At 48.6% G+C, this 26,039-nt stretch overlaps 1 protein-coding gene across 1 annotated transcript in view; it reads right to left on the bottom strand.

The window, feature by feature from the left end:
• SREBF2 (sterol regulatory element binding transcription factor 2) overlaps positions 1-26,039 on the bottom strand; it is a 59,669-nt gene that overhangs the window by 29,787 nt on the left and 3,843 nt on the right. The window contains exons 2-5 of the mRNA XM_059187121.1: positions 4,542-4,994; positions 3,410-3,591; positions 2,570-2,716; positions 493-714 (exon numbers count right to left, since the gene is read on the bottom strand). Coding sequence (XP_059043104.1) covers positions 493-714; positions 2,570-2,716; positions 3,410-3,591; positions 4,542-4,994 — 1,004 coding nt within the window. The remainder of the gene's footprint in view (positions 1-492; positions 715-2,569; positions 2,717-3,409; positions 3,592-4,541; positions 4,995-26,039) is intronic.

Raw genomic sequence — 26,039 nt, 5'->3', positions numbered from 1 at the left:
TATGTGACAGAAGATAAATTCACTGAAATACCTGAAACAACGAACAATCTATTCCCTCTACTTGCTGCTGGTTAAAGACCCAATCTCCATCTTCTCTCTTCCCTAAAAAGGTAGAACTTCTGCTAACCACTCGCGAACACAACCGAACCTGTGTCAGCCACGCCACCAGCCGACGCCAAGGCACACCCAGCCCCGCACCCGGCCACCATCTTGCAGCACGGATCGCTCCGCCTGTGCTACTGGAACCTGTGGTCACTGCAGAGCCAAGGTCCAGGCAGGCTGCTGCCTTACCAACCCCCACCAGTCCCCTTATGTTGGTTAGTATTTTATAATCTTGGGAAAAAACCACAAACCCAAGAAGCTTTAATAAGAAAGCGCCGCTAAACCATCCTTATGCTCACGCACTTGGACGTGGAGTCTCCTAAATTCCTACGGCCTAGACACAGAGACGGGAGACGATGGCACATGAAATGGTCGCTGCTCGGCACCCACCTTGGCATCTGTCCCCATGACCAGGTCCTTCAACTCGATGATTTTGTCATTGATAGAGGAGCGGTACCGTTTCTCGATGATGTTGTGGGTCGTTCGCCTTTCTCCTTCTTTGGGGGGCTCCAGTTGCTTGACCCCCCCAGGCACCTGCTTAATGGGCACTTTCTCCTGCCCCATCATCACAGGCATTGTGGTCAAAATGGTCCCACTGCTGCCCACCAGAGTCTAGAACAGGCAGAGACACAGGGCAGAATTACCCCGTGGCTAGTTGGAGTAAAGCAATCCCAGAACAGAGACCTGCTGGCCTTGGCCTTGTGCCATTGCCTGGTCTGACACTCTTCGTGGCTGAACCAAATCAGGCCCCACGAAGCTTCAGAAGCCACAGTACCTGAGCTCCTACACTCCCTTCAGAACCACTGTCAACAAATCACACCACAATGGGATTAACGTGGGTAAGTATGTTTTAACCTTTGATCTAAGGGCACCCGAAACAAGTCATAGGATTCCTGTTTTGCAAGCAAACCATGAGCCACCTGTGAACTCACGTACACTGCACCGTATCATTCTGGCCTCAAGGAAAGCCTTCTCTTGGTGCAGGATATATCTTTTCCTCTCACATGACAGTGAAGTCACTCACTGTATTTCCTTATATAATTTGGCTATCAAAAAGCACAAGGGCAGAAGAAGGGCTAGAGCCATCCCAGTAGATAAACAGGCCAATTGTAGAGGCTCCCCCTTTTCTCCTCAAATCTGCTCTCTCCCCATTTCTATTTTTACCAATTTTAGTTTTATTTTCTTCAATAAATGGCCTCAATATCCAAATGGCCAGTGAACTTCATTAATCATTAAGAAGTAATTCTCACATAATAAAAAGCACACATTTTAAGTGTACAGCTTGATGCATTTTTTTAAAAGATTTTATTTATTTATTTGACAGAGAGAAATCACAAGTAGATGGATAGGCAGGCAGAGAGAGAGAGAGAGAGAGGTAAGCAGGCTCCCTGCCGAGCAGAGAGCCCGATGTGGGACTTGATCCCAGGACCCCGAGATCATGACCCGAGCCGAAGGCAGTGGCTTAACCCACTGAGCCACCCAGGCGCCCCATTGATGCATTTTTAAAAAAAGATTTTATTTATTTATTTGACAGAGAGAGAGATCACAAGTAGGCAGAGAGGCAGGCAGAGAGAGAGGGGGAAGCAGGCTCCCCGCTGAGCAGAGAGCCCGACTCAGGGCTTGACCCCAGGACCCTGAGATCATGACCTGAGCTAAAGGCAGAGGCTTAACCCACTGAGCCACCCAGGTGCCCCAACTTGATGCATTTTTACATATGGATATCACGTGTGTAACCAAGACAACCCAGACCAAGACAGAGACCATTTCTATCCCCTTAGAAAGCTTGCTGGTACTTCTTCCCAGTCCCACCTGCCCCTTCCCTAACTTGCGATCACTGCTCTGACCTCTAACACCACAGCTTCGTTCTGCCTGTTCTCGAACTTCATGTACCGGCATCCCCAGCGTGAGCTCCTCTGGGACAGGCATCTTTTGCTCAACGTACTATTTCTGAGGTTCAGCAGTTGTATATAGCAACGGTTCTTTTTGTTCCCACTTTTTGGCTCTTATGAATAAAGCTTACTCTCAAATTCTGATCACCTCTCACTCCCTCGGACTCTTTTGCTACAAGCCGCTGATGTGGCTGCGACCCTGCAGCCCAAGGACCGGGCCGTCCCTGTCCCTCGCCTTGCAGCCCCTCCTTGCCTGGTGGGCCTGGGCTCTTTCAGAAGCCAAAGCCCCATCAGCGGGACCTAGAAGCAGACAGCCCTGGGTGAAGCCGTTACCCAGGAACCAGGGATACTCTGCTACTCCTCTCTCCCTCAGAGTCCCCAGTACTCCCACACTACATGCACTGATGGTACTTCTCAAGGGGGGGAAAAAAAACTCTAAAAGGGAGCGGTATTTGCAATCTGACACATTCCACAGGGGTTCTGCCCCTGTCCATTCTGTAGAAGTTTTGTGAACATCTCCAACAATTCCAAGAAAGGAGGGGTGGAGGGGGGAGGGCAGGAAGGAAGGCGGCTCTTACTGGTACTTGAAGGGCAGCTGTCTGGATGGGGGTGGTGAGGGCGGTGAGGGCTGGGTTCTGGACCGCGGCCATGACAGGGCTGCCATCTGTCTTTAGTGTGGTCAAAACAAGGGAATCTGTCTTGATGATCTGAGGCTGAACCAGGACCTGGATGGAGAAGGAAGAAAAGGAGAAAGGAAGGCAGTATTATTTTCCTATTTTGCCTTAGCTTCTTACTGTACAGACTCCCTCCAGGAAAGAATGAAAAAAAAAATGTAACATTTTCCTCAAACTGAGAACACAGCTTGATGGCGGGGTTGAGAGGGAGAAAGAGTCGAGCTGAAGGGTCTTAGGTTTTAAGATTGGAAGGGTTTGAGCAAAGCAATGCCAGGGCCTGGCGGGGCAGAGTTGGTGGGGGTGGAGACAGAGGACAGGAAGGGGGTCTGATTTTGGACAAACTCAGGAAAGCCAGGAACATGGCTGAGACGCAGAAAGGAAAAAACCTGGAATTTTTTTTTTTTTTCCCAAAGATAAATGACCTTGTTAGTGACTACAGTCCACTATAATACGTGACTTATAAACATCTTGGCACGTCTCCTTCCAGTTTAATGCCCGTTCTATGTGTCACTAGAATAAACTACCTCCACTGACTGAGTCTGCGTGAGGGCCGGCGTGGATCCACAGAGGCGGTCTCAGCCAGGTCTCCACACCCGGCTCAGGGGTGCCTCCCAGGCACCCTAAATGCTGCTCCCTTACATGCTGCTGTTCCTTCGTAGTACGCAGACCACCTCTTCGACCAAAGGCCGGCTCCCAGCCTCTACCTGCCGCCCCCCCTGCCCCGACTTCTCTGCGGCCACCTACCGGGACCTGCTGCACCTGGGGGGCGGCGACCGTCTGCACCGTGGCCGGGGCGAGCGTCTGCAGCGTGCCATTGGCCGTCTGCGTCAGCACCCGCTGGGCCTGCACCGTCTGCACCTGCTGCTGGATGGTGACCGGCTGCACCTGGGAGGATGTCACCAGGCTTTGGACTTGAGGCTGAAGAACTTGGGAAAAGAGGAGGGAAAAGTCACACGGAGGAGAAATGTACCGTCACCGTGGCTTCAGCAACAAGTGAGGGGGGGGGGTGCCTCAGAGCCATCCCGACTCCCCACCTGCTGCTGAAGAAGATGTGCACAGCCATTCACAGGCTGGTCTAGATAACAAGAACATTCCATGAGGACTGCATCAACTTCTGAGGGAACGGGAACAGATTGTTTTATTACTCTGAGTGCTGGGGTGGAGGTGCCGGCAGCTAATCGGCCAGTGACTGCACCCAGCAAGGAATTCGGAATCCAAGGAACCTACAATCGCACCAGGCTTTATTCCTTCTCACAGAAGGAAGAGAAAGCGCACTCTGGGATGACTGACTCTGCTTTTTGCTTTGCTGCCTCTCCGCAGCCCCTAAGCCCTCAGCAGTGCACTGGAGAACTGTCAGATCCCTTGAGCTTCAGAATATCCTGCTCAGGTCTCCCGGCCGCACGGGCACGGGGTGTAACACGACACAGAGGGTCACTCGCACACACTGAGGCCCGCGCGAGGCCTGCTGTGCAGAGCCGGAGCCCCTGCTCTAAGTCATACTCTCTGCGGTGGCTCAGGAGGTGTTTGCTGAATGAATGGTTCTCCAGCTCCGGGCGCCAGGATCTGGCTGGTGTTTGGGTAAGTCTCCGGACTCGTCTCACTCAAGCCTCTAGCTCTAGTTACCAGCGCGGCCCTGTGTCTACTCTGCTCGTTAGACGCTTCCACCAAGGGTTCTCGAAGCAGGCATGACAGCTACTAGGGTGTCTGAGGACACACAGAGTGTGAACTATTCCTGTCCTTGCCACCAGTGACCCCAAACTCATTCAGACCCGGTCATCCCCAAAGAGGGCAGAACCCTTGACCTCAGAAGCATCTGCAAACTGGCACAGAAACTTCTGAAGCAACCAATCACTCTGCTCTCTGACTTCTGAATCACCTTGGAAGCTGGTGGCTGCGTTCTGGTACAGCAAAGGCTGCTGGATGATCCTGGTCTGGGGAGCGGTGCTGAATGTCGGGGTGATCATCACTGTCTGCGGTGGCAGCTGCGCGGGGGGCGGCGGCGGGGGCTGGGGGCGAGGCTGGAGCACGGGAGCGGCCCGAGGCGGGGTGGGCACCGTGCTGGGGGGGACCTTGACTTGCAGGGCTGGCGCCTGGGGGGAGGCGGCCGAGGGAGAGAAGGCAGGCAGAGGGACCTGGCTGAAGGACCGCTGCTGCATCGAGGGGTCCCCCGCTCCGGCCCCCCCATTGCTGCTGCTGCCGCCGCTGCTGCCCCCGCTGCCTCCGCCACCGCCACCGCCGCCACCGCCACCACCGGGGAAGGAGCTACACAGCTGCTCTGAGAACAAGTCAGGGAACTCTCCAACTTGATTGCTGACGAACTGCAGCATCTCTGTGAATAAACAAAAAGGAGTAATTTTATTGCCATACAAAAGATTTATTAACTTCCAAATTTGCTTAAGAAATGTAGGCATGCAAAGCAAAAAGCATTCCCGGGACCAGAGCAGAAGTGGGTCAGGAAACCCTCTTGGACCTCTCAGGAGGCAACCAACGGGCTTAGACGGCCAAGGGACAAGGGCACAGGACTTCCCGTTTTCGAAGTTCTTCTCTCCCCACCCTACCTCCAGGCCCTTTCCACCAACTTTCCTGATTATATCAGGCCAAACAGAAGCTCCCTCTGCGGCAGGTGAGTATTGCTTTTGGAGGTTACTGCCCGTCTCATTTCACAACTGGGGACCCTTTGGTGGAAAGTGGGAGTTGCTGAGTTCAGCAGCCTCAGGTGTGAGGCCACCTCCAGTCTCAGCACTGCTCCCCCGGACAGGGCCCAAGTGCAGGGGTCAGGAGGCGTCTGGCTGCAAAGTCGTGCCAGACCCCAATCCGCTCTCAGCCCAGGCAGCATTCTCTGCTCACCACAGGCAGGCCCCCAGCCTTCTCTCCAAAAAAAGACATAGCCCTGGGCACTGCTGGTACCAGCAGCAACACTCAAGGATGATGAAGCTGATGGCCTCAGAGTTAGGCACTTTAGGGGTGGAGTGGATGGAAACATAATTGAAGCCCAGAACAGGGAAATAACTTGTCCAAGGTCCTCCAGCTCATCAGGACACAGCGAGGATCAGAACCAGTTCTCTGTCTCCCAGCTGAACTTTCTCCCACTGTACCACAGGGCACTCACTGCCGAAAGGCTGGGCCAGAGCCCCCATGCTTTAGAGGGGGCCCACTCTGGCCCTCTTCGGGCTGGGCCCTTCTCTCTGAGCAAGGAGTCTGTGGGACCAGAGGGATGTGTCCACCTGGAGACCATGGCCCCCTTCTGGATTATGTTCCAAGTAGGAGCCCTAAGTCCCCAGCCCAAAGGGCCTCAAGCCTGCCTCCAGGGCCTCTTCCCCTACTTCACCCTCCCTGAAATTTACCAAAACCCAACTTAATCCACAACTAAAACTCATCTCTCATGACTCTTGCCTCCCCACAGAGCTGGTCCCCATTCGAAGTCTGGGGCCTCGGCTTCAGAGGCAGCTGATATAGTGTGGCAGCTATTTTCAGACCTACGGGTTCTTCAGGTTGCTTCCATTCCTTCCCCTTTGCTCTCTAATACATTCCCAAGAAGCTACTGCTTGATCCCAAAGTGTACACTCTCCTCCTTAGCTAAACATTCAAGGAAACACGATGCTCTGACTTAGCCACCAAAATACCCCAAACCAAAAAGAACACCACCTCTTCTCATTCCCTCAAACCTCCACCACCAAGTCCCTCTCACCATCCCAGGTCTCTAACACCGTGTGTGTGCGCACACGCGCGCGCAAGTGCATTCACAGTAATGGGTCTGGGCTATGAAGAGCCTTAGGTCAAGGCAAGCAGAAAGCTCCTGGGGGAGCTTCCTCGGGTGGCTGAAGCTCAGCAGTTAGTACTTCCAGCATTTGATCAGTTCAACCTGCTGGCAAAATGGCATCTCATCAGATGAAAGACTACACTGTACGGCAGTATTATTTACCAATACCTCAACACTGCTGTGTCCCCCTGACACTCAGCCTGCTGTGTGTGGGGAGGAGAAATGGGAACATTGCAAAGTTTTAAGGAAATGCTTAAGAGGAACCGAAGAATCTGTTGAGCTTTCCAGAATTCCCATAAAGTTCTTACTCTGGAGGATCAACACAGAGGCCTGCTTTGTGAGCCCAAAAAACATCTCTCCCTGATTGACTGTTTCAATCCATGGAAAGCTAAGGAGGGCACAAGGCAACAGAGGCCAGAGGCTTGGCAGACAGGGCACAGACTGGCACCAGCTGGGTCTCAAGGTGCCACCCACACAGCCATGTGAACGTGGGCAAGTCACCTCTCACACCCTGGTTTCCTCACCACAGAAGGCTGCCTTGAGAACACACGGCTTCTTTGTTGTGGGGATTGATAGAGTCATTTGTGCAGAGTGCTCGGTGAGAGGCAGACCTTTGTAAAGGTCGCCGTTAGTGGTCATTCCGGAGCACTGAGCTTCTGGGCACTTCACTCCACTTATCTCGCTGGTCGAGTGTTCTCCAAAACCTTTCATGGAGAAAGACATGGGCTGGCACAGCGAAATAACCAGCAGAGGTCACAAAGCTTGTTCACAAAGCAGGTTAAGAGTGTGTAGGCAGATGGGATGCAGTGGTTTAAATTAAAAAAATAAATCCTTTCCAACCCACACACGACAAGCTCCAGCGGTGTTATCTGCAGCCAGGCGGAGAAGCGTGGGGCTGAGCGGCGCAGAGGGGCCCCTTAAGACCAAGCATTTGAAGGAAGAAGTAATGGGAAGAGGCTCCCTGAGCCCTTGCTCCAGCAGGGCACGCTGGGCCTTCCTGGGACCCCATCTGGTCTGCAGTGACAGAGGAGGGGACGCCCTGCCAGCCAGAACGAGGCCAGGAGAACGGATGCGCGGAAAGCCCACCCTGGGTGCAGTTTTGCGCTAACGCTCCATGCTGCGCCCCGTGGGAGAATCCTAATGTCTGTGTTTGCTGCTCCAATCACTGGAGTGCCACAATGACACTGGCTCTCATTTCCGCCGGGGGCCATGAAACCCAGAAAAGAGAGGCATGGGAGAAGGCACAGGTTTTATGGGGCTTTGAAAATGACGTTCCAGATCCTGCACGACGAGCTGCGGTCCCTAGAGTGGAGGGCCAGACTCCGGCCTCCTGGGAGGCCCCTAGGCCTGCAAACCTGAGCTTACCTGGCAGGGTGCTACCAGTGGTTACCTTCCCCAAACAAGCCACAGTCCCATTTTTTAGCTGCTGCTTCAAGTAAGGGGTAAGTCTGCTTAATAAAGTAAGTTGGGCCTCAAGAAACTACACTTGGGTTTTGATCTCTTTAAAAGCTCAAGCTCATAGCCCAAATCAGACGATGCGGCTGTCACCTGTGCACTGCAACCATCCAGAGCCTCATCCAGAGACCCCAAGTTCATGTGCACTTTGAGGAGCTTGCAACCACCAAGCACTTTGCCTGGCCCAGCTAGCAGCATCCACCTGAGAGTAAGGTGACCCAAAATCTGGGCAGATTAATTCTGGCCAGGGATACAGAGTCTAAAGCCCCAAATGAGGTAACACAGTCTCCAAACTGCATAGTCAGTCAGGCAACAATCCTTCACTGGGCATCTGCTACCTGGCCCAGATAGGCTCTAAGAGACGTCACAAAGGTCATTTATTCTTCTTAGATTTTGTATTTTGTTACTGCCTTGTGTCAGATAATGTTCTAAAATAACTTTCTTTTTTAAAATCATAAAAGTCACACTATGGAAAAAATTTAGAAAAAAGTTAAAGGAAAAAAAATCTGCAATTCCACCTCCCTGAGACATCTACTGTCGATGTTTCGATGTGTCCTTCCCAAGAGCAGGGCTTGCTTGCACGCGCAGGTACACACATGTGTAAGGACAGTTTTACAAAAGTGGGATCGCACTGAAGAGGCTCTGTTGCCCCCTGCCCCCCTTATTCAGTAAGACATGGGGAGTGTTCCGTGTCAGCCATTATGGCTACGACAGTGTTCTCTGGGGGAGTCCCGAAGTATGCATCGTAACATGTGGTATTGACACCCTAGAATTTCACCACTTAGTGATGACAAACGGCTATTTTCCATTTTTTAGCATTAACAACTTTTGTTTCTTTGTTTCTTTCTTTCTTTCTTTTTTTAGCTTTATTTATGGAGGGGAGAGAGGAATGGAGAATCTCAAGCAGCACGGAGCCCGACATGGGGCTCGATCTCACAACCCTGAGGACATGAGCCAAAAGCAGGAGTTGGACGCTTAACCGACTGTGCCACCCAGGTGCCTCCAGTGTTAACAACTCTTACAAAAATCTTTTCCCACTGATCTGATGATTGGGATAAACTTCTAGAAATTGATGGCGAGGTCAAAGGACGGGTTTATGTGCTTCAGGGAGGCTATACCAATCTATGCTTCTGCCAGCATTTCCCCACATCTGTTTCTGTCATTCAGGCGGTGGGGAAAGAATGACATCAAACTGTTTTGGCTCGCATGAATGAGCGCTAAATGAGGCTGGATGTCTCCCTGCCAATTTTACTGGCCATTTGTATTTCTCCCTTTGTAAATTGCCTGCTCTTGACCTTTGTGCATTTTTCTATTGGGCTACTTGTTTCTTTTTAATTTCATACACTGTGGGTATATCCTCCTTATATATGTGCAAATATCCGCCACAATGTTATTCTTTTTTATTGATGTACAATTGACATACAATCCACTTTATTTTTCTTTAAATTTGTTGAGAAAAAAGAGCGGCACGTGGGTGGCTCAGTCAGTTAAGTCCAGGCTCAGGTCAAGATCTCAGGGTCCTGGGATGAAGCACCTCCCCCCAAATCAGGCTCCCTGCTCAGTGGGGAGTTTCTCCCTCTCCTTCTGTTCCCCTTCCTTTCCCTTGCGCCCTGCTCCTGCGTGCTCTTCTCTCTTAATCTCTCTCAAATAAATAAATAAAATCTTTAAAAAGACAAAGTTGCTGAGAAAAAAAAATGGCACAGGGTTAAGTTATTATGCCCTAGCCCTATAACTTAAAGTTTTACTTCTCTGGGCCATAGTTTTCTCACCTATAAAATGAGGCTGAAATTACACCCACCTGGCGGGGACGCTGAGAGCGCATGGACTCCAAGGCACAGGGCCTGGCCCTCGGGAATGCCTAGTTCATGCTATTCGAGGCAGGGTTTTTGACAGTCAGTTTTGCTTGGACCCTTGTTTTGAAAATTTGAATTTGTTCCAGTGCATTTGGATTTATCAGGGAACAATCTGGGCCTATCGTGAATTTTGTGTTTACTTATGCATGAGAGAAACACTAGAAAATGCAAAAACATTCCCAGCTGAAATGAGCCACACAGGACTACACGAAATGAGCAAAGGCGCACAACTCAAACATCCGCCAGCTTCGTCAGCTCACTGCACGTGTTACAAACCACAACCATCCACATTGGGACCAGAACTTCCCATGGACTGTAGACTGCCCTCCGCCCATCACTACACAGGAGCTCGGAAGCTGGAACTTCTAACGCCCACTTCCACGAGCAAACCTTAGGTCTTTTTTAAGGTAAGGGGTCCTATCTGTTGGGGTATTTCTGTGTTTCTTACCCACTAAGAATCTGTAAACTGAGCTGTTTTATTAGGTTCTTAGCTTCCAGTCTTTTTATTTTCTTTTTGTTACCACTGAAGATTTTGAGTGTTGTTACCCAAACCCCACCTCCCTCACACGCTGTGGTTTGCATTACAATTTTGCTCAGTGTGGGGATTTTTAGGAACAGATACGTTGTGTTACAGCAGAACTGCCTATACACAAATGCTAATACTGTGTAATGATATTACATGGTTTTTGTGTTACACTGAAAAGGTCCCGCATCTCCAAGATTAGGAGAGTCACCTAAACCTTCTTCATGGAGTGTTGTGTATTTAATCTTGCCCCACATCAGACCTGCCCAACAACATAAGAACACTGAATAAATGTGGTATGTGATGTCTGTAGGCTGCTGGGAGTGAGATGGACCACAACCACTGACTGAGAGGGAGATAAGCACAAAAGTTTATTCCCAACAAGCAAGCTTCTTAAGAAACAAGTATCCTGGAAAAAATAAAAAGAAAGAAAGAAAGAAAGAAACAAACAAACAAGTATCCTGAATTCAAGATGATGATCCGATCTTCCCTCCTTCCTTCCTACCCTTCCCTAGGATTTGTTTTTAAAAAAAGGGGCGCCTGGGTGGCTCAGTGGGTTAAAGCCTCTGCCTTCAGCTCAGGTCATGATCCCAGGGTCCTGGGATAGAGCTCAGCAGGGAGCCTGCTTCCTCCTTCTCTCTCTCCCCCTGCCTCTCAGCCTACTTGTGATCTCTGCCTGTCAAATAAATAAATAAAATCTTAAAAAAAAAAAAAATCAAATGCAGACTAGTATCAAGCCTGAGGGTCAATAGTGAGGTAACTTTTCTTTTCTCCACCATTTTGCTATGTGTAATCCCCACTGCTTTCTCAGGACCTGAAAAATTAGTTATCGCCCCTCAGGTCACCAGAAGAGCAGTTCAGAAGCTGGGCTGTCAACTACACCCTTCTGCGCAGAAACCCTGAAATGCAAGACTGTAAGGAGCATAGGGACAATGGTTAACAGGCAAACTGGTGCCTAAAACCATTCCAAACACCAGGGGGCCCATTTGCTAAGAAGCTCATAGCACAGGGATAGCATCATGTTCTTAAAGGGAATTCTGGGTCACCTTCTTGGGGGACAGGGAGTCCGGAGGAGGGCTGAATGACACCGGATGGCAAACTAGTGACTCAGGCATCCTATGTTTTAGGCGAGGGATGAGTAAACTCTTTTTACTTACAAAGAAACCACAAAGGAAAATTGGGCAGGGAGGTGGGGGTTCTCAAACACGTGTGTTGCATAACACACACTAATGTATCTCTGCATATATCAAATATTACGTAACGAGATAGATGAAAATTAAGAGACAAAGCACAAAGGGAAGCGGAGTCATTCTCAAATGGCATTCTGGTCTGCTCTGTTTGGCTCTCTCCCTGCCTGCCCGGCTGGCTGTTAGGGGCAGCCTGAGTCCCAGCTGAGCTGGCCAGTCCTGCCTCCTCTGTCCCACACAGCAGATTCCCAGAGCAGTTCCCAGTTTCAACCAGAACAATGATCTTCAGCACGACCTTCAACTGCTCTTTCTGCTTCTTTCCTCGGCCAGTTTACTATGCACTTCTGGCAGGTCTCCCTTCACGGTAGCAGTTTCCTCGCTTAACTTCCATACTCTGCCTTGATTTCAACCGCAGCCTCCTACCCAGTAACAACTGTCGTCTTTGAGTATCTTGTTGGTCCAACAGTCTTGCAAATCAAATCAAATCTCTAAAACACAAGCGTCAAAGCTTCCTACCGACTGCTCCCTCCCACTCCAAGGGATTTCACTTCCCACTCACCTTAGCTCATCATTCACCTGGGGAAAATACCCACCCCCTTTTCTGCACATGCCTTTGGCGGGGTTAGGGAACAGAGCCTTCTCTGTGACTCCCGTGCCCCACCTTTTCTGCTCTTTACCACCCTCTCTTCCCATCTGAATTTCACAATTCCATTTCAAAACCACTTCAGGATTACTCTCCACCGGGACTCTTCTCTACCTCAGGCCGGCCATCTTTGAGCTCTTGAAACCAGCTGTGATTTATTTAAGAAAAATTATCTGAGGGGAGCCTGGTGGCTCAGCTGGTTAAGCATCCCGCTCTTGGTGTCAGTTCGGGTCTCAGGGTAGTGAGACTGAGCCCTGCCTCTGCACTGGGCATGGGATTGCTTTTAAGTCTCTCTCTCTCTGCCGCCCCACTCCCAAAGGACACCAGCACACACTCTCTGAAAAAAAAGATAAAAAGAAGAAAAGAAAAAGAAAAAGAAGAAAAGGGGGGATTATCTGAAACTTAAAAATAAGGCAAAAAAAAAAAAGTCCTTTTAGAGTTATACTAGAGGTAGCCATGTCTATGCTGACTACATCAAAGTCATCTGATGCTCTAGAAACATAAATTTGTCTGACTTTCTATTTACCACAGATCAGACCCACATTCTGTAAAGTTAGATGTTCATGTAATAGAAAACTGGTAAGCTGTGAACAATTTTAAAAAAGATAAACTCGAAAGCTTTATTTTTATTGCCCTGTAAGATAGTAACCAGTTTTGCAACTAAATTTGCAATCTTATTCCTGCATCCTTTTTTTAAAAACTACATAAATACCTCTGTTACCTTTTCCTTTGACCCAGCTTTGTCATCTTTTTTTTTTTTTTAAAGATTTTATTTATTTATCAGAGAGATAGAGGGGGAGAGAGCGAGCACAGGCAGACAGAATGGCAGGCAGAGGCAGAGGGAGAAGCAGGCTCCCTGCTGAGCAAGGAGCCCGATGTGGGACTCGATCCCAGGATGCTGGGATCATGACCTGAGTGGAAGGCAGCTGCTTAACCAACTGAGCCACCCAGGCATCCCCAGCTTTGTCATCTTTATGGTTTTTTCACTAATAATGTTAATAAATCTCTGATATGTGCTGATGATGTCTTAGTATAAGCGTAGGTTTTTCACATATAAACGTTTTTAGTTTGCGACATTAAATATAGTAAGTTATATTTTTAAATGTTTTTTTGATATTTTGTAATTCACAAGTACATGGAAAAAATCTTCCACTCCCCTGTACCTCTTCAACCATTAACCACTCTGGCAGTTTAAAAAACTGGCATCAGTTCCCTGAAGTGCTCCCCAAAGCAACTTTCACGCAATCTGTCAAAATGGCAATTATGCTTTCTGAACCAAAACTAGAAGGGACATATCACCTCACAATGGGACAAGATATTTTTGAAATCCAGGTTATCCTGGAAAATCTGGACAAATCTGCAATTTCTGTAAAGCTTCTACTTTTGGTGAAGTGGGTATGCAAATGCAAAAGGATTTAAGCCTGTTGAGCACCCACTGTGTGCTGGCCTAGAGAGATGATAAAAAAAAACTCCTTGACCTCAATGAGTTAGTGAAAGTGACATAATCACAGCAGCAAGGAGGACACAGGGCAGGTGTAAGTGGAGCAGCTTCCTGAGGGAGCTAGACTAAGGCTGATGGGCACCCAATGTGAATTCTAGGCCCAGGGAATCTCACAAGCCCAGGCTTGGAAGCATAGAGCTAGCACAGCGGGCTGCTGAGGAGAATGGGCAACTGGCAGGACCCCGGCCTGGGCAGGTAGTCCGGGTCAAATCATGTCAGGTTCTATAGCTCATGCTGATGAACCTGATCTTTCTCCTTATCAAAGAAGGAAATGCCATAGCAAGTAGTCCAACAATGCTCTAGGAAGGGGAGCCTCTCTGGCCCAGTAGTTGCTCCTGCTAGTTTGTATAGGGGAGGCTGCTGGCTTCCCCAGAACCCCACAACATCACGAACACATTAAGTATTCTGGGCACATACTTAAGAGTGAATTCTGACTTGTGAGGATAATATCAAAATAGCTGAAACAAAACTTGGAGAGCTTCATCAACTGATGAGAATCAGAGATCACATTTATGTATTATTTAAAAGTACACAGGTGGTTATGACTAAAATTACTTTCACAGGGCACCTGGGTGGCTCAGTGGGTTAAGCCACTGCCTTCGGCTCAGGTCAGGATCTCAGGGTCCTGGGATTGAGTCCCGCATTGGGCTCTCTGCTCAGCAGGGAGCCTGCTTCCCTCTCTCTCTCTCTCTCTGCCTGCTTGTGATCTCTGTCTGTCAAATCAACAAATAAAATCTTTAAAAAAATAAAATAAAATTACTTTCACAGTGATTCTAGGTGGACAACATAATAATAGCTCTCACTGATACCTACTTAGTACTTTATATAAACTCTAAGACCAGTATTACTCCTTTGCTTATTAATAAATGAGGAAAATAGGGATGCCTGAGTGGCTCAGTTGGTTAAGCAGCTGCCTTCGGCTCAGGTCATGATCCCAGCGTCCTGGGATCGAGTCCCACATCGGGCTCCTTGCTCCGCAGGGAGCCTGCTTCTCCCTCTGACTCTGCCTTCCACTGTGTCTGCCTGTGCTCGCTCTCGCTCGCTCTCTCTCTGACAAATAAATAAATCTTTAAAAAAAAAAAATAATAAAAATAAATGAGGAAAATAAGATTCAAAGAAATTAAATTACTTGCCTGAGTCCCCTCATAAGATTACAAAGTGGCTGAACCGAGATTTGATTTGAGATCAGATTTTGGTTTATCTGAATCTCTCCTCTATGCATACTATTTTCCCTATAAAACAACATTGCCTGGATTTTACGTTTGTGCTCATCACAACTTGGGAGAGAGATGCGAGAGAGACCTGGAGTGACAATAAAGTAAGGAGAATTGAGGGGTGTGGTATAGAGGGGGGTGCTTATGTAATCCATCTCATTATTTCCAATATTAAGTTCAATGCTAATGGAAGATTAAAAAATCTCAGGGCGAGCATGCATGTAACTGACTCACTGGGGGAACAGGGGAGAGATATTTTTGCCTGCCTATTTGTATTCTGTGAGCATTCCTTCCTACTCAAATGATTACATTTATTCTCCAAATGAGACTTTCTGCCTTGATAAGATGCTTTTTCTAGAAGTCTCTCTCGATCTTTTGAAAAATACAAAACAAATAAAGACACATCAGTTAAGACATGCATTCAACAAACATTAACTGCATTTGTTATGTGCCAAATACAAAATTAAAAGCCTTCAAGAGGTACATGTTCTTTCTTTTTAAAGATTTTAATTTATTTATTTGATGGAGAGAGAAAGCACAAGTAGGCAGAGAGGCAGGCAGAAGGAGAGGGTCAGTCTCTCCACGGAGCAGGGAGCCGGATGCAGGGCTCGATCCCAGAACCCTGGGATCATGGCCTGAGCCGAAGGTAGAGGCTTAACCCACTGAGCCACCCAGGCGCCCCAAGAATCTTTTGTAGTTGATTTTTACTACTATTTATCTACTGTTTGTGTGTGAGTACATATTTATACGCGAAGTTTAAACATTTTTCTGCCACTGGAGAAGAACCCCATTAGCACTACCCCCCAGTTGTTCTCGCTGGCACGCGCCCACATACTGCGGTATGTAACCTTCCAATCTCCCTGTGAGGCAGCAGCTTCAGCTACTCTTTGAAAAAAGAGTTAGTGTGTGTAAAGCGCGGAGAACAGGGCCGACATAAAAGTTAGTGAGAAGTGGCGGTGGTTACACGGATTAAGTCCAAGTCCAAAGAGGGGATGGCCTGCACGTGGTCGCAGGCAGGTGGCTGAGTGAGTGGCAGTCACCCCTTCCTCTTCCCAAGCCTGTGCTCTTCTCACAAGTGCCCTGCCCCAGAAGTCCCCGAAAACCACACTGCGGGCCTTCCTCTCCGGAATGTCCTCCCTGCGCATGCCCAGCCTCCGGCCGGGGCTCAGAACCCTGCAGTCAGCAACCAGGTTGGACACCGGGCAAGCGCCCCACCCTGGGGCCCAGGCAGCCCTTACTCAACACCTAGTTAGAGGCATCAGACTGCTGGCACCCCACTTTGAAAGGCCATTCCTCTTACTCCACCTATTACTTTTAAATGCCTGCTCTTAGGAAGAGGTTAAGAAGAGACTTTGAGAACAATTAAGAAGAAAAAACCTGAGCCAATTAGTGGCGGTGCTAATAAAAATAGTATCTGATTGTTAACATTTACCAAACTCTTACTAGTTGTCAGCAGTTGTGTTAAGCACTTTGCACAGATTCCCTCAGTTAATCTCCACACACTTTGACACCATTATCACCTCCACTTCACAGACAAGGTAAAGGAGGCACAGAGAGGTTAAGCTGCTTGTCTAACGTCACCCAGTCGGGTGGTGGAGCTGGAATCAGGTCAAGTTCTCAGCCACCACGCTGCACAGATGCATTGGTTCTATCACCGAAGGGAATTCACCAGACAGACCCCCGCAGCAGGGAGATGCTCCTTGCGTGCCTCACTCAGGAAAGAGAGCCAACACCCCCCACTGAGAAGGGGAAGGACTGTCAGCTCTGGTCGGCCTGCATTTCCGCCTGCATTTCCGGCTAGTCACTTGCCCCTCCCTGCACCGCAAGGCAAGACTCTCCCTCTCCTGGAAAGAGACAGAAAGGTGAGCAAGATGGAGAGTGAGACTCCCAGGAACCCATCCCACACCGTCCTGTTCTGGAAGACAAGGGCATCACACTGCACAGCGCCAGGTGACCAAGTGTCCACAAAATCAGGCGCAAGCAGAACCACCCTCCCAACTCTCCCAGGTGCAGAGTCTCCATAGCAGGGGATCTCAACCCTGCTCAGTCCTAAAGCCAGCCAGGCAGAGGTGAAAGACCCCAATAACCCACCATGCCGTCCTTCGGCTCACGGCCACCCTCAAAGCTCCCTAAGACTAAGGACAAAACAAATACTTGCAAAGCAGGTTATTAAGTCATGCTACCAACACCACCCCCCACCCCCCGCACCTGCACCACACCCGTGGGTTACCCTGCGAGGCGCTGGAGGCCACTGAGCACCTCGCCTGGGACCCGGCCCAGAGCCAGGACTCACAAGGGCTGCTTCTCCTCCCACCTCCCATCTCCCAGAGAAGACAGAGAAAGCCAACCAACTCCCATCCAGGGTGGTAAGGACAAGAACGGCCAGGCGCCTCACAAAGAAAGGGCCGTCAGGGAGTAGAGACAGGACTGACCCGAGCTGGAAGGCAGGGGACGAAGAGTTTTAGGGGTCAGAGAGATGGAAGGTTATTGCAGGCAAAGGAAAGGGGCTGAACAAAACCACAGCACCAGGAAATGCCCTGCGAGCCGCTGAAATGGAGAGAGTGTGAACAGAGAGGGCAGATGCTGTTGCTGACAATTAAGCTGGGAAAGGCCTTAACGGCACCCTAAGGCATTTGGCTCTTGTGGAGGCCAAGGGAGGCACAGAAAATGTAGTGGACATTTGCCACTTTTGTTGTTTGTCTGTCATCTGGCTGACCATCCCCCCAGGACCCTGATATTCCTTGTGGAGAACCCCCACTGGGTGGTCTTGGTGGGAGGTCAGGCTTTCTGCCAATCAGCCTGGATTCTCGCAGACCCCCAACCAGGGGCATGGCTCTTGCCACAGAAAGCAGCGGGGTCCTCCCCCAGCAGCCCCGGGGCTCGCCTTAGCTAAGCTCTGCAGATGAGCATCCCTTGGTTCTGGCCCGTTTTCCAAGCTTGGCTCTGTAGTTTTTCTGGTCAGTCCGTGTGCCATTGTCCTTCCAGTAAACTCTTCCGTTCACGCTAGCCAGAGGCAGTTTCCGCTGCTTATCACCAAGACTCCTGACTGATAGAGCACACAGACGCATCAGAGGGAGGGACCAGACCAAAACCATGTTTGAGGAAGATAAGGAACAACAGTTATCAGGATGGTAGCCTGCCAACCCCACACGCCCAAGTGCCTTTCGAAAGGGCTGTTCCCTGAGCCTGGAACACGACTCCTCTCTCCCGCCCCCTTAGCTGTAAGAGCCCAGCTTGCAAGGCGCCTCCACAAGAAACCTCTGATCCCACCGCTCCACTCCTTAGGCGCCCCTCCTGGATGCCACCCTAGACCTGTGGGTTCTCAGACACTTTGCCGTTTGAGAACCTTAGTTCTCTACTGCACTCTGGCCACGCTGAATCACATGTTCCCAGAACATGTCAAATTATTCCCAACTCTGCTCCAATTCTGTCAAAAATGAACACCCTGACACTTTTCCTTTCTAAAGTTCTATTCACTCATCCTTCACATGTTGGCTCAAATGCTAAAGTCCTTGTGAAGATCTTGCTAATTCCCTTCGCCAGTGCTCAAAAAAACCTTGGAGTTTGTATCTCTGCCATGGTCTCTGCTGCATTTCACTTTGTAAATCTGGCTGTTCAGAGGTCAGCTCCCTGAAAGTGGGGACAGTTTCCTTCATATCCAATACCCCAAAGAGTCTAACACTGCTGTGAATATAGTGGATACTCATTCGTGCTGAACTGGTCTGAACAAGTTTAAAAAGTTTTGTGGGTTTTTTTTTTTTTTTTTAAGATTTTATTTATTTGGGCGCCTGGGTGGCTCAGTGGGTTAAGCCGCTGCCTTCGGCTCAGGTCATGATCTCAGGGTCCTGGGATCGAGTCCCGCATCGGGCTCTCTGCTCAGCAGGGAGCCTGCTTCCTCCTCTCTCTCTCTCTGCCTGCCTCTCTGCCTACTTGTGATCTCTCTCTGTCAAATAAATAAATAAAATCTTTAAAAAAAAAAAAAAAAAGATTTTATTTGACAGAGATCACAAGTAGGCAGAGAGGCAGGCAGAGAGAGAGGAAGGGAAGCTGGCTCCCTGCTGAGCAGAGAGCCCGATGCGGGGCTCGATTCCAGGACCCTGGAATCATGACCTGAGCTGAAGGCAGAGGCTTTAACCCACTAAGCCACCCAGGCGCCCCCAAAAAGTTGTTTCAAAAAAAATTTTTAAAGACTTCTGACCAGAGCAGGGTCTCCTAAGACAGGCTTCCTGAGTCAGGATACCTTCCACCTCATTGCCACAGGGAAGGAAAGAGTATGGGCACCCATGTTAGAAGCCCCAAATTCAACTCCCAACTCCCATCAGCATGGGACATCTTGGGCAATTCATTTTCTCTCTCTGTTTCAGTGTCTCATCTGCAAAATGGGAATAAAAAGTAAGCCATCTACCTCACAGCACTGTCAGGAAGACAAATGCCCAATTTTTGTAAATTACAAGGCTTCACCATAAATTTCACACTTAGCCGGAAGCACGGTCTCCCCCTGTTGCTGTGGGATGGTAAAGGCCCCAGCCGGGCAGACAGCAGTTTAACAAGGCAGCTCTACATCTGGTTCGCAGCTGGATTTTCACCACTGGTCCAAACCAGACTCTGAACCCAACAGACCAGTTCCACCCGCCAGATGCGGAAGCCAGATTGTAAGGGACATTCTGACACATATTCTTTAGCAATTCCAAAGGGCCTAAGTACTGCAGAAAGGGCTGTGCTTTTCCAGTTTCCAAGCCAGTCAATGGTTTAGGATTAGTTTCTAAACAGAAGTTCCCCAGAGAGCCTTACCTGAAGGCCCCAGTCTCTGGGATCCTGCTACTCTAAAAAATTCCACAATGACCGCCCCCCCTCAAATCCACAATGTCAACCAAGTTTAACCCTTGAATCCTGTGGTCCGAAAATGGAACATTTTACCCTGTACTCTGTGACTGCTCCTTTGTGTCCCGCCCACCACACCTACAAAAGCCCTTTCAAAAGGAAGAAATAAACATTCCAAAACTGTATTACAAAAAGGGCCCTTTGGTCCTAAGAGTCAACTTGCGAAGTGAAGTTCCTCTTTCATTCTCAGATACAGTCAAAAGGGCATGTCAGTTCCTGTCGTCTTCCTTTATGTGCTTTGTTCACTTCTTGCAGCACCTGTGACGTAGACATCGCCAGTCCCTACCTTATAGCAGAAACTAAGGCTCAGAGAAGTGCTGCAGGGCCCAGGGGGAAGTCACTTGAAGTTCAAGTCCACGGCAGACCCCTCATGATAAACACATGTCCCTAAATGTGTACCTGAGCAGAGGATCCAGGGTCTCTCTGGCCTTCGTCCACCACACCAGCTTGTGTTTGCAACCAGGAAGTCCACTGACATCAGACAGAGATGTAGCACAAGATATAGGAAAAGTACACGGGTTTTGGAGTTAGACATGTCTGGAGTGAGGTCATCATTCTATCACTTACAAATTGTGTAATCTGGGCCCCAGTTTCTTGTCTGTAGCACACCACAGAACTGGGAGGAAGGATTAAAAGCAAAACCACATTAGGAGGCAATTGTAGGTAAAGGGCCAAACACACTTGCTTGTTTACCCCACCAGTGCTGTGCCCAGACCCCGCATAACACAGGTCCTGTAAAGATCTCAACTGCATGCCTGCGTAGACACAGCGATTGCAAAACCAGGTGAGGACAGAAAAGTAAAGGCGACTGTGGGGACAGTCAATAACTAATAAAGAAAAAGATGAGTCACTTTATCCTAGAGAACACCAATGACTTTTAAAGTTCAAAGGAAGGTAATAGGAGAACGGAGCTATTCAGAACAAGGGGTACTCCCTAAAATGTCCGATGATTTTGGTGAAAAGTAGTCTTAAGAGAATTACAGCGAAAGGAAGCAACTTCCAGAACACCGTTTATAGTGATGGCAAGTCCCCAAAATGTTTTCTAAGAGGACACACTGAAATTTCAGGGCTCCATGGGCTGCCACCGTGAAGCTACATTAAAGAAAGCCCAGACAGAGAAGAGAGTCCTAGCAAAACAATGTAAAACAAGAAATCATTTTTCAAGTGCCCCAAAGTGGAAAGCTGAAAATAAGGAACTGCTCCACATTAAGGAGCATTTTTTAATAGGAGGCTCCATGCTATGCATGGAGTCCAACACGGGGTCCCAAACCCAGAACCCTGAAAATCACGACCCGAGCTGAGACTAAGTGTTGGATGCTCAACAGACTGAGCCACCCAGCACCCCAAGGAGTGATTTTAAAAGAAAAGAGAGCAAGCAAACCCGATGAAGGATCACTCCAAGAAACTGAAAGTGGCAGAGTTCACAAGCATGGGGTCCTGGACAAGCAAAGTGAACATCTGAGACCCAGGAGGTGATCATTCAGAAAGCTGGTCACTACCCATGGACTGTCCAGTGGTCTCGAATACAGAAAAGTCAAGTGAGGCACGACGAGGCTGGGAGAAAGGGGTCTGCATGTGTGTATTACTGGGAGCGCAGGGAGTGGCGTGAGCTTTGAAATGGCACGTTTGGCAAATGTAGGCGGAATAAAGGGACGAGAGTTCTGGACTCTGCCAGCACACTGAGGGGAATCAGACCCTCTTCCACACACTGGTGGTGGTTACAAAGTGGTACATCCACTGTGGACAGCAGCTTCCTTGGATTTCTCAAAACTGCAAATACACGGGCCAGAACAGAATGTTAGTGCCTGCCCCTTCCTTTTATACGTTTGATACCCTTTGGTTCTGTGGCATCCGATGTAGATATTCCCACCCCCACCTGGACCAGCAATCCCACTTTCCCTCATTTATCCCACACTTACACCTGCACATGCGTGAAATTATGAATCTATGAAGCCAGTTACTGGAGCACTGTTTTGGGTTTTTTAATTTTTTTATTATTATTATTTTTTAAGTAAGCTCCATACCCCGAGTGGAACCCAACTCAAAGCCTGATCTCAAAACCCTCAGATCAAGACCCGTGAGATCAAGAGTTGAATGCTTGGGGCGCCTGGGTGGCTCAGTGGGTTAAAGCCTCTGCCTTTGGCTCAGGTCATGATCCCAGGGTCCTGGGATTGAGACCCGCATCGGGTGCTGAGCAGAGAGCCTGCTTCCTCCTCTCTTTCTGCTTGCCTCTCTGCCTACTTGTGATCTCTGTCTGTCCAATAAATAATAAATAAAATCTCAAAAAAAAAAAAAAAAAAAAAGAGTTGAATGCTTAACCGATAGAGCCACCCAGGTGCCCCAGCATTGTTCTTAATAGCAGGACTGGAAAAAACTCTCAAATGTCCATCAAAAAGGAATTGGATGAATGCGTTGCACGGCACCCGTGCCATGGAAAATCGCGCAGCAGTAAAGACTGGAAAGATCTCCAATACACACAATTAAGTGAAAAGGTGAAGGTGCAGAAGAACAGAGCTTGTCGCACGCTACCTATTTGTGCAGAAATTAAAAAGGCAGCAAATATTAAAATCTACATTTATCTCTTATATTTGTATTAAGGAAGTTCTGAAGAAGGTAAAAGAAACTACAAAATGAATTACTTGCAAGGAAGTAGAGCCGGTGGGTGCTAAGCAGATGGGGGAGGCCTGGGAGCATGACTTTTCACGTTCCCCTCTTACATACTTGTATTTCGCCATGTGAACCCATTGCCTTTTTGAAGAAATAACGATCTTTTCCAAGTAAGTGACAGCCAGCACAGTAATCACAGTCATGTTTAGTACTGGAGAGTCTCCAACTGGAAGGGCCACGGATGGTGGTGTGTAGGAGCTCTAACCCACCTAGTGATGTAAGGTCCTCGTTGGGAAACAGACACCAACAGACGGACTCTGAAATAACCTGCTCCTACCTGTTCAGAACAATAGAATTTATGCTGATGGAAAGATGCAAATGATCCAAACGTTCCACGGGAGGTGGAGGTGCAAAGGCCTGCCTATTTGGGTGGATTACGCTGGACTATACAGCTATCCCACGTCAACTCTTTCAACACCTAGGAACCCGTAAGTGAAAATGTAACATTTTGTGCACGCATTAATAAAGTTCAGCCAGAATCCAGAAGATACAAACAGTCTGATAGTCAGAAAGCCCTTTTTGAATCAAGTTGTTCAAGAACTTTTTAAATTATGAACTGAAGGAGAGAAAAGATCCAGTGGATATAGACACAAAAATACATATTTTTAAATGCCAATACATGAGCTGAGTAGGAGAATGACAGAAAAGACTGTTCAATAACAGGCCCAAGGCCTGGGTGTGAATGCAGAACAGTGTCTGTCAAGGGCACAGCCGAAGAGATCCAGGGAGGAGAAACCCAAGGAGACTGGTTCAGTGGTCTGAACAATCCCCCAAAACTTTTATGTTCCAAGAAATGGAACTAGCTGAGATCAGGAGCTAAAATCAGGTAGAAAGCAAATAAGCTGTGAGCAACAGTAGCTCTTTCAACCCAAACATGAGCAACAGTGATATAGAGTCAAGTGTCAAAACAAAGTGTATGTCCTGAAAAAGATCTGCACATGGGTAAAAAGCGCAGGTCTGCGCTTCACCTCAATGAGCAGTTTCCCCAACCATGACTCACTGGAGAAATGTGCAGTCGGTTTCCACCTCTCTGGGCACCTTAGCCTCCCAGGGCTGTGCTGGCCACACCCTCCCCACACGCCAGCCTGGCTCATCAGGTCGGCCACTCCAAACTCCCCATTGATGGGGACACCTGGCTGGGGGGCCCACACAACACCCTGAGCTTGAAGGGCCAGCCTTCATGAGACACACCTTTACAGAGCACCTGTTCAATGCTAGGTAGTGTCCCGCTCTCTGCCAGAGATGGCACAGACCGCAGGGAGAGGCAGCAGAGGACAAGGTGGTGCTACCCGAAGGCTCAGGAATTGGAAGTTCCTCAGCAGGCTGGGAGTGAGGAGGTCTGCATGAAGGCACGTGTCTGACACAGTGAGCCCTCCAGAGCCCCCCAAGTAGGTACAGTGACTGACAGTTCAGTCACATCAGTGTATGTCACCAAGGAACTCAGAACACCAAGGATAAAGATCCTATAACCGTCCAGAAGTGAAAACAGGTGGCACAAAGGGATCAGGAAGCAAATGGTATCCAAGTTCTCAACTACCAGAGGCGAGACGACAATTAGGCAAGGCCTTCAAACTTCTGATATAAAACTAGGTGCAAACTAAAATTCTAAACTCACCCAAACTATCAAATTGGCGTGAGGTTAGAATAAAGATATTTTAAGACACACAAGGCCCCCCTCACCCTAAATTTACCTCTAATGTACTCTTCCCCAGGAAGCTACCAGAGGATAAGCTCCATCAAAACTAGGGTGTAAAAAACAAAACAACTAGGGAACAGGGGCTTCAATATCACCCCCAGGGTAATGGCTAAAGTAATCCCATGATAAGTGTGGGATGGTAGAGCCAGACAAACATCAGATGGGGCAAAAAGGGAGGGCTTCAGAAGAGACGGTGACAAGGGGTTAAAAAGCAACTAACACCCTACTGAGAGTTTCTGTTCCAAGAATTAGGGCTGAATTAACTGCCAGGGCATGGAAAGTAAGCTAGTGAGTAACTAATGCTATTATAAGCCCAGGGAAAAAATACAAACCCAAGAGAAATTAAAACCTCCACCCAAACTAAAACTTGCACACAAATGTTCCTAGCTGCTTCATCTGTAACAGCCGAAAAGTGGAAACAGCCCCGATGTCCATCAACTGACTGATGGCTACATGAAACATGATGTCTCCACACGATGTAGGATTCCATTTGGGCGAAGTGTTCAGAACAGGGCAAATCACAAAGACAGAAAGTTAAATGAGCTCACTGAAAAGTTTCTTCGACCTCCTCCAAAGGAAACAGCTGTCTCTAATTGCCATCACCCACGCACTCCTGACTTCTTTCTGGCTTATATAGACTTGGACCCCTTCATCTGACTGCTCTGTCAAATGTTGACCTTCTAACTGCCAAATCCCAGGACTTCTTTCGTGGACTTGTCATCCCCGATGTCCTCTGCACCACTACCCCCATCACCCACTAACCACTCCCTGAAAAGCTCTCCTTCCTGTAGTTTTTATTACACTTTCCTCACCCGATCAGACCTCCCAGTTCTACCTTCTCTCACCTCCAGTGACTACTCCTCAATCTCTATCCACAGTTTGACCTTCTCCTGAGTACTGGCCTCTGATCTCCTAGTGGATTTCCCAGCCACCAGCACCTCAATTTCTGCCCAGTTAAGGCAAGTGTTTATCATCTCCCCAAACTAGCTCTTCCTGCTGGCTTCAGAACTTGCCCAATGCCCCAGGACCGAAGCCAGGATGGGATCTTAGAACTCCACCTCTGCTCTGCCTTCAAGGTGAGGTCTTTGCTGAGGCCCCATCCTGTTATGTCCAACAACTTGCATAGTGGCCACTTCCTATCCCAACCCCATCGCCCTCTTTATCATCATTTCATACCCGGATGCCTGCAGCTCCCCCTGGCTGGTCTCCCTGACTCCAATCTTCTTTGCCCATCACCACACTTAAATTTTCCTAAAATCCGTGTTTATCGTGTCATCACCCTACTCACTCAGCAACTCCCTCTCCACATTCCACAATACATATGCATCAGGTATGAAGACTGTCCGGTTTGGCTCCAATTCACCTTTCAGAACTTATCTTCTACCTTTTCCTTACACACACCATAGAGTCCCAGAACTCATCAGTAACCCTTTGTCTCCAAGGCAGCTTGATCCTTCTCTGCCATGTGCTTGTCTTGCTGATGCTGCCACCCATCCTTCTGGGACTCAAGAGAAGGACACCTCTGTCACTGTGCCTTTCCTGATTCCAGTGGAAAAATATCTCACCTTTTTGCGTTTCCAGAAGACCTGCTTTATCACAATACATAAGGCACTTTCTCATAACACAGCTATCTGCCATCAAAGAAAGTGCTCTAGATAATCTATCATCAGGGGCCTGGGACCTGGGACAACAGAGCATCCTGCGGTGAAACAAGGCCCCGGAGATGAAGTAACACAACAGGTTTCTTTGTTGGCCCTACAGTATTCTTCTTTAAAAAACAAACAAAACCCACTTTAAGCCAACATTTATTTATTTATTTATTTATTTATTTATTTTTAAAGATTTTATTTATTTATTTGACAGACAGAGATCACAAGTAGGCAGAGAGGCAGGCAGAGAGAGAGAGGAGGAGGAAGCAGGCTCTCTGCTCAGCAGAGAGCCCGATGTGGGGCTCGATCCCAGGACCCTGGGATCATGACCTGAGCCGAAGGCAG

This window comes from Mustela lutreola, chromosome 8 (assembly GCF_030435805.1).
Source record: "Mustela lutreola isolate mMusLut2 chromosome 8, mMusLut2.pri, whole genome shotgun sequence".
Taxonomy (NCBI): domain Eukaryota; kingdom Metazoa; phylum Chordata; class Mammalia; order Carnivora; family Mustelidae; genus Mustela; species Mustela lutreola.
Note: the sequence above shows the minus strand (reverse complement) of the source record. Positions and strands in the feature narration are given on the sequence as shown.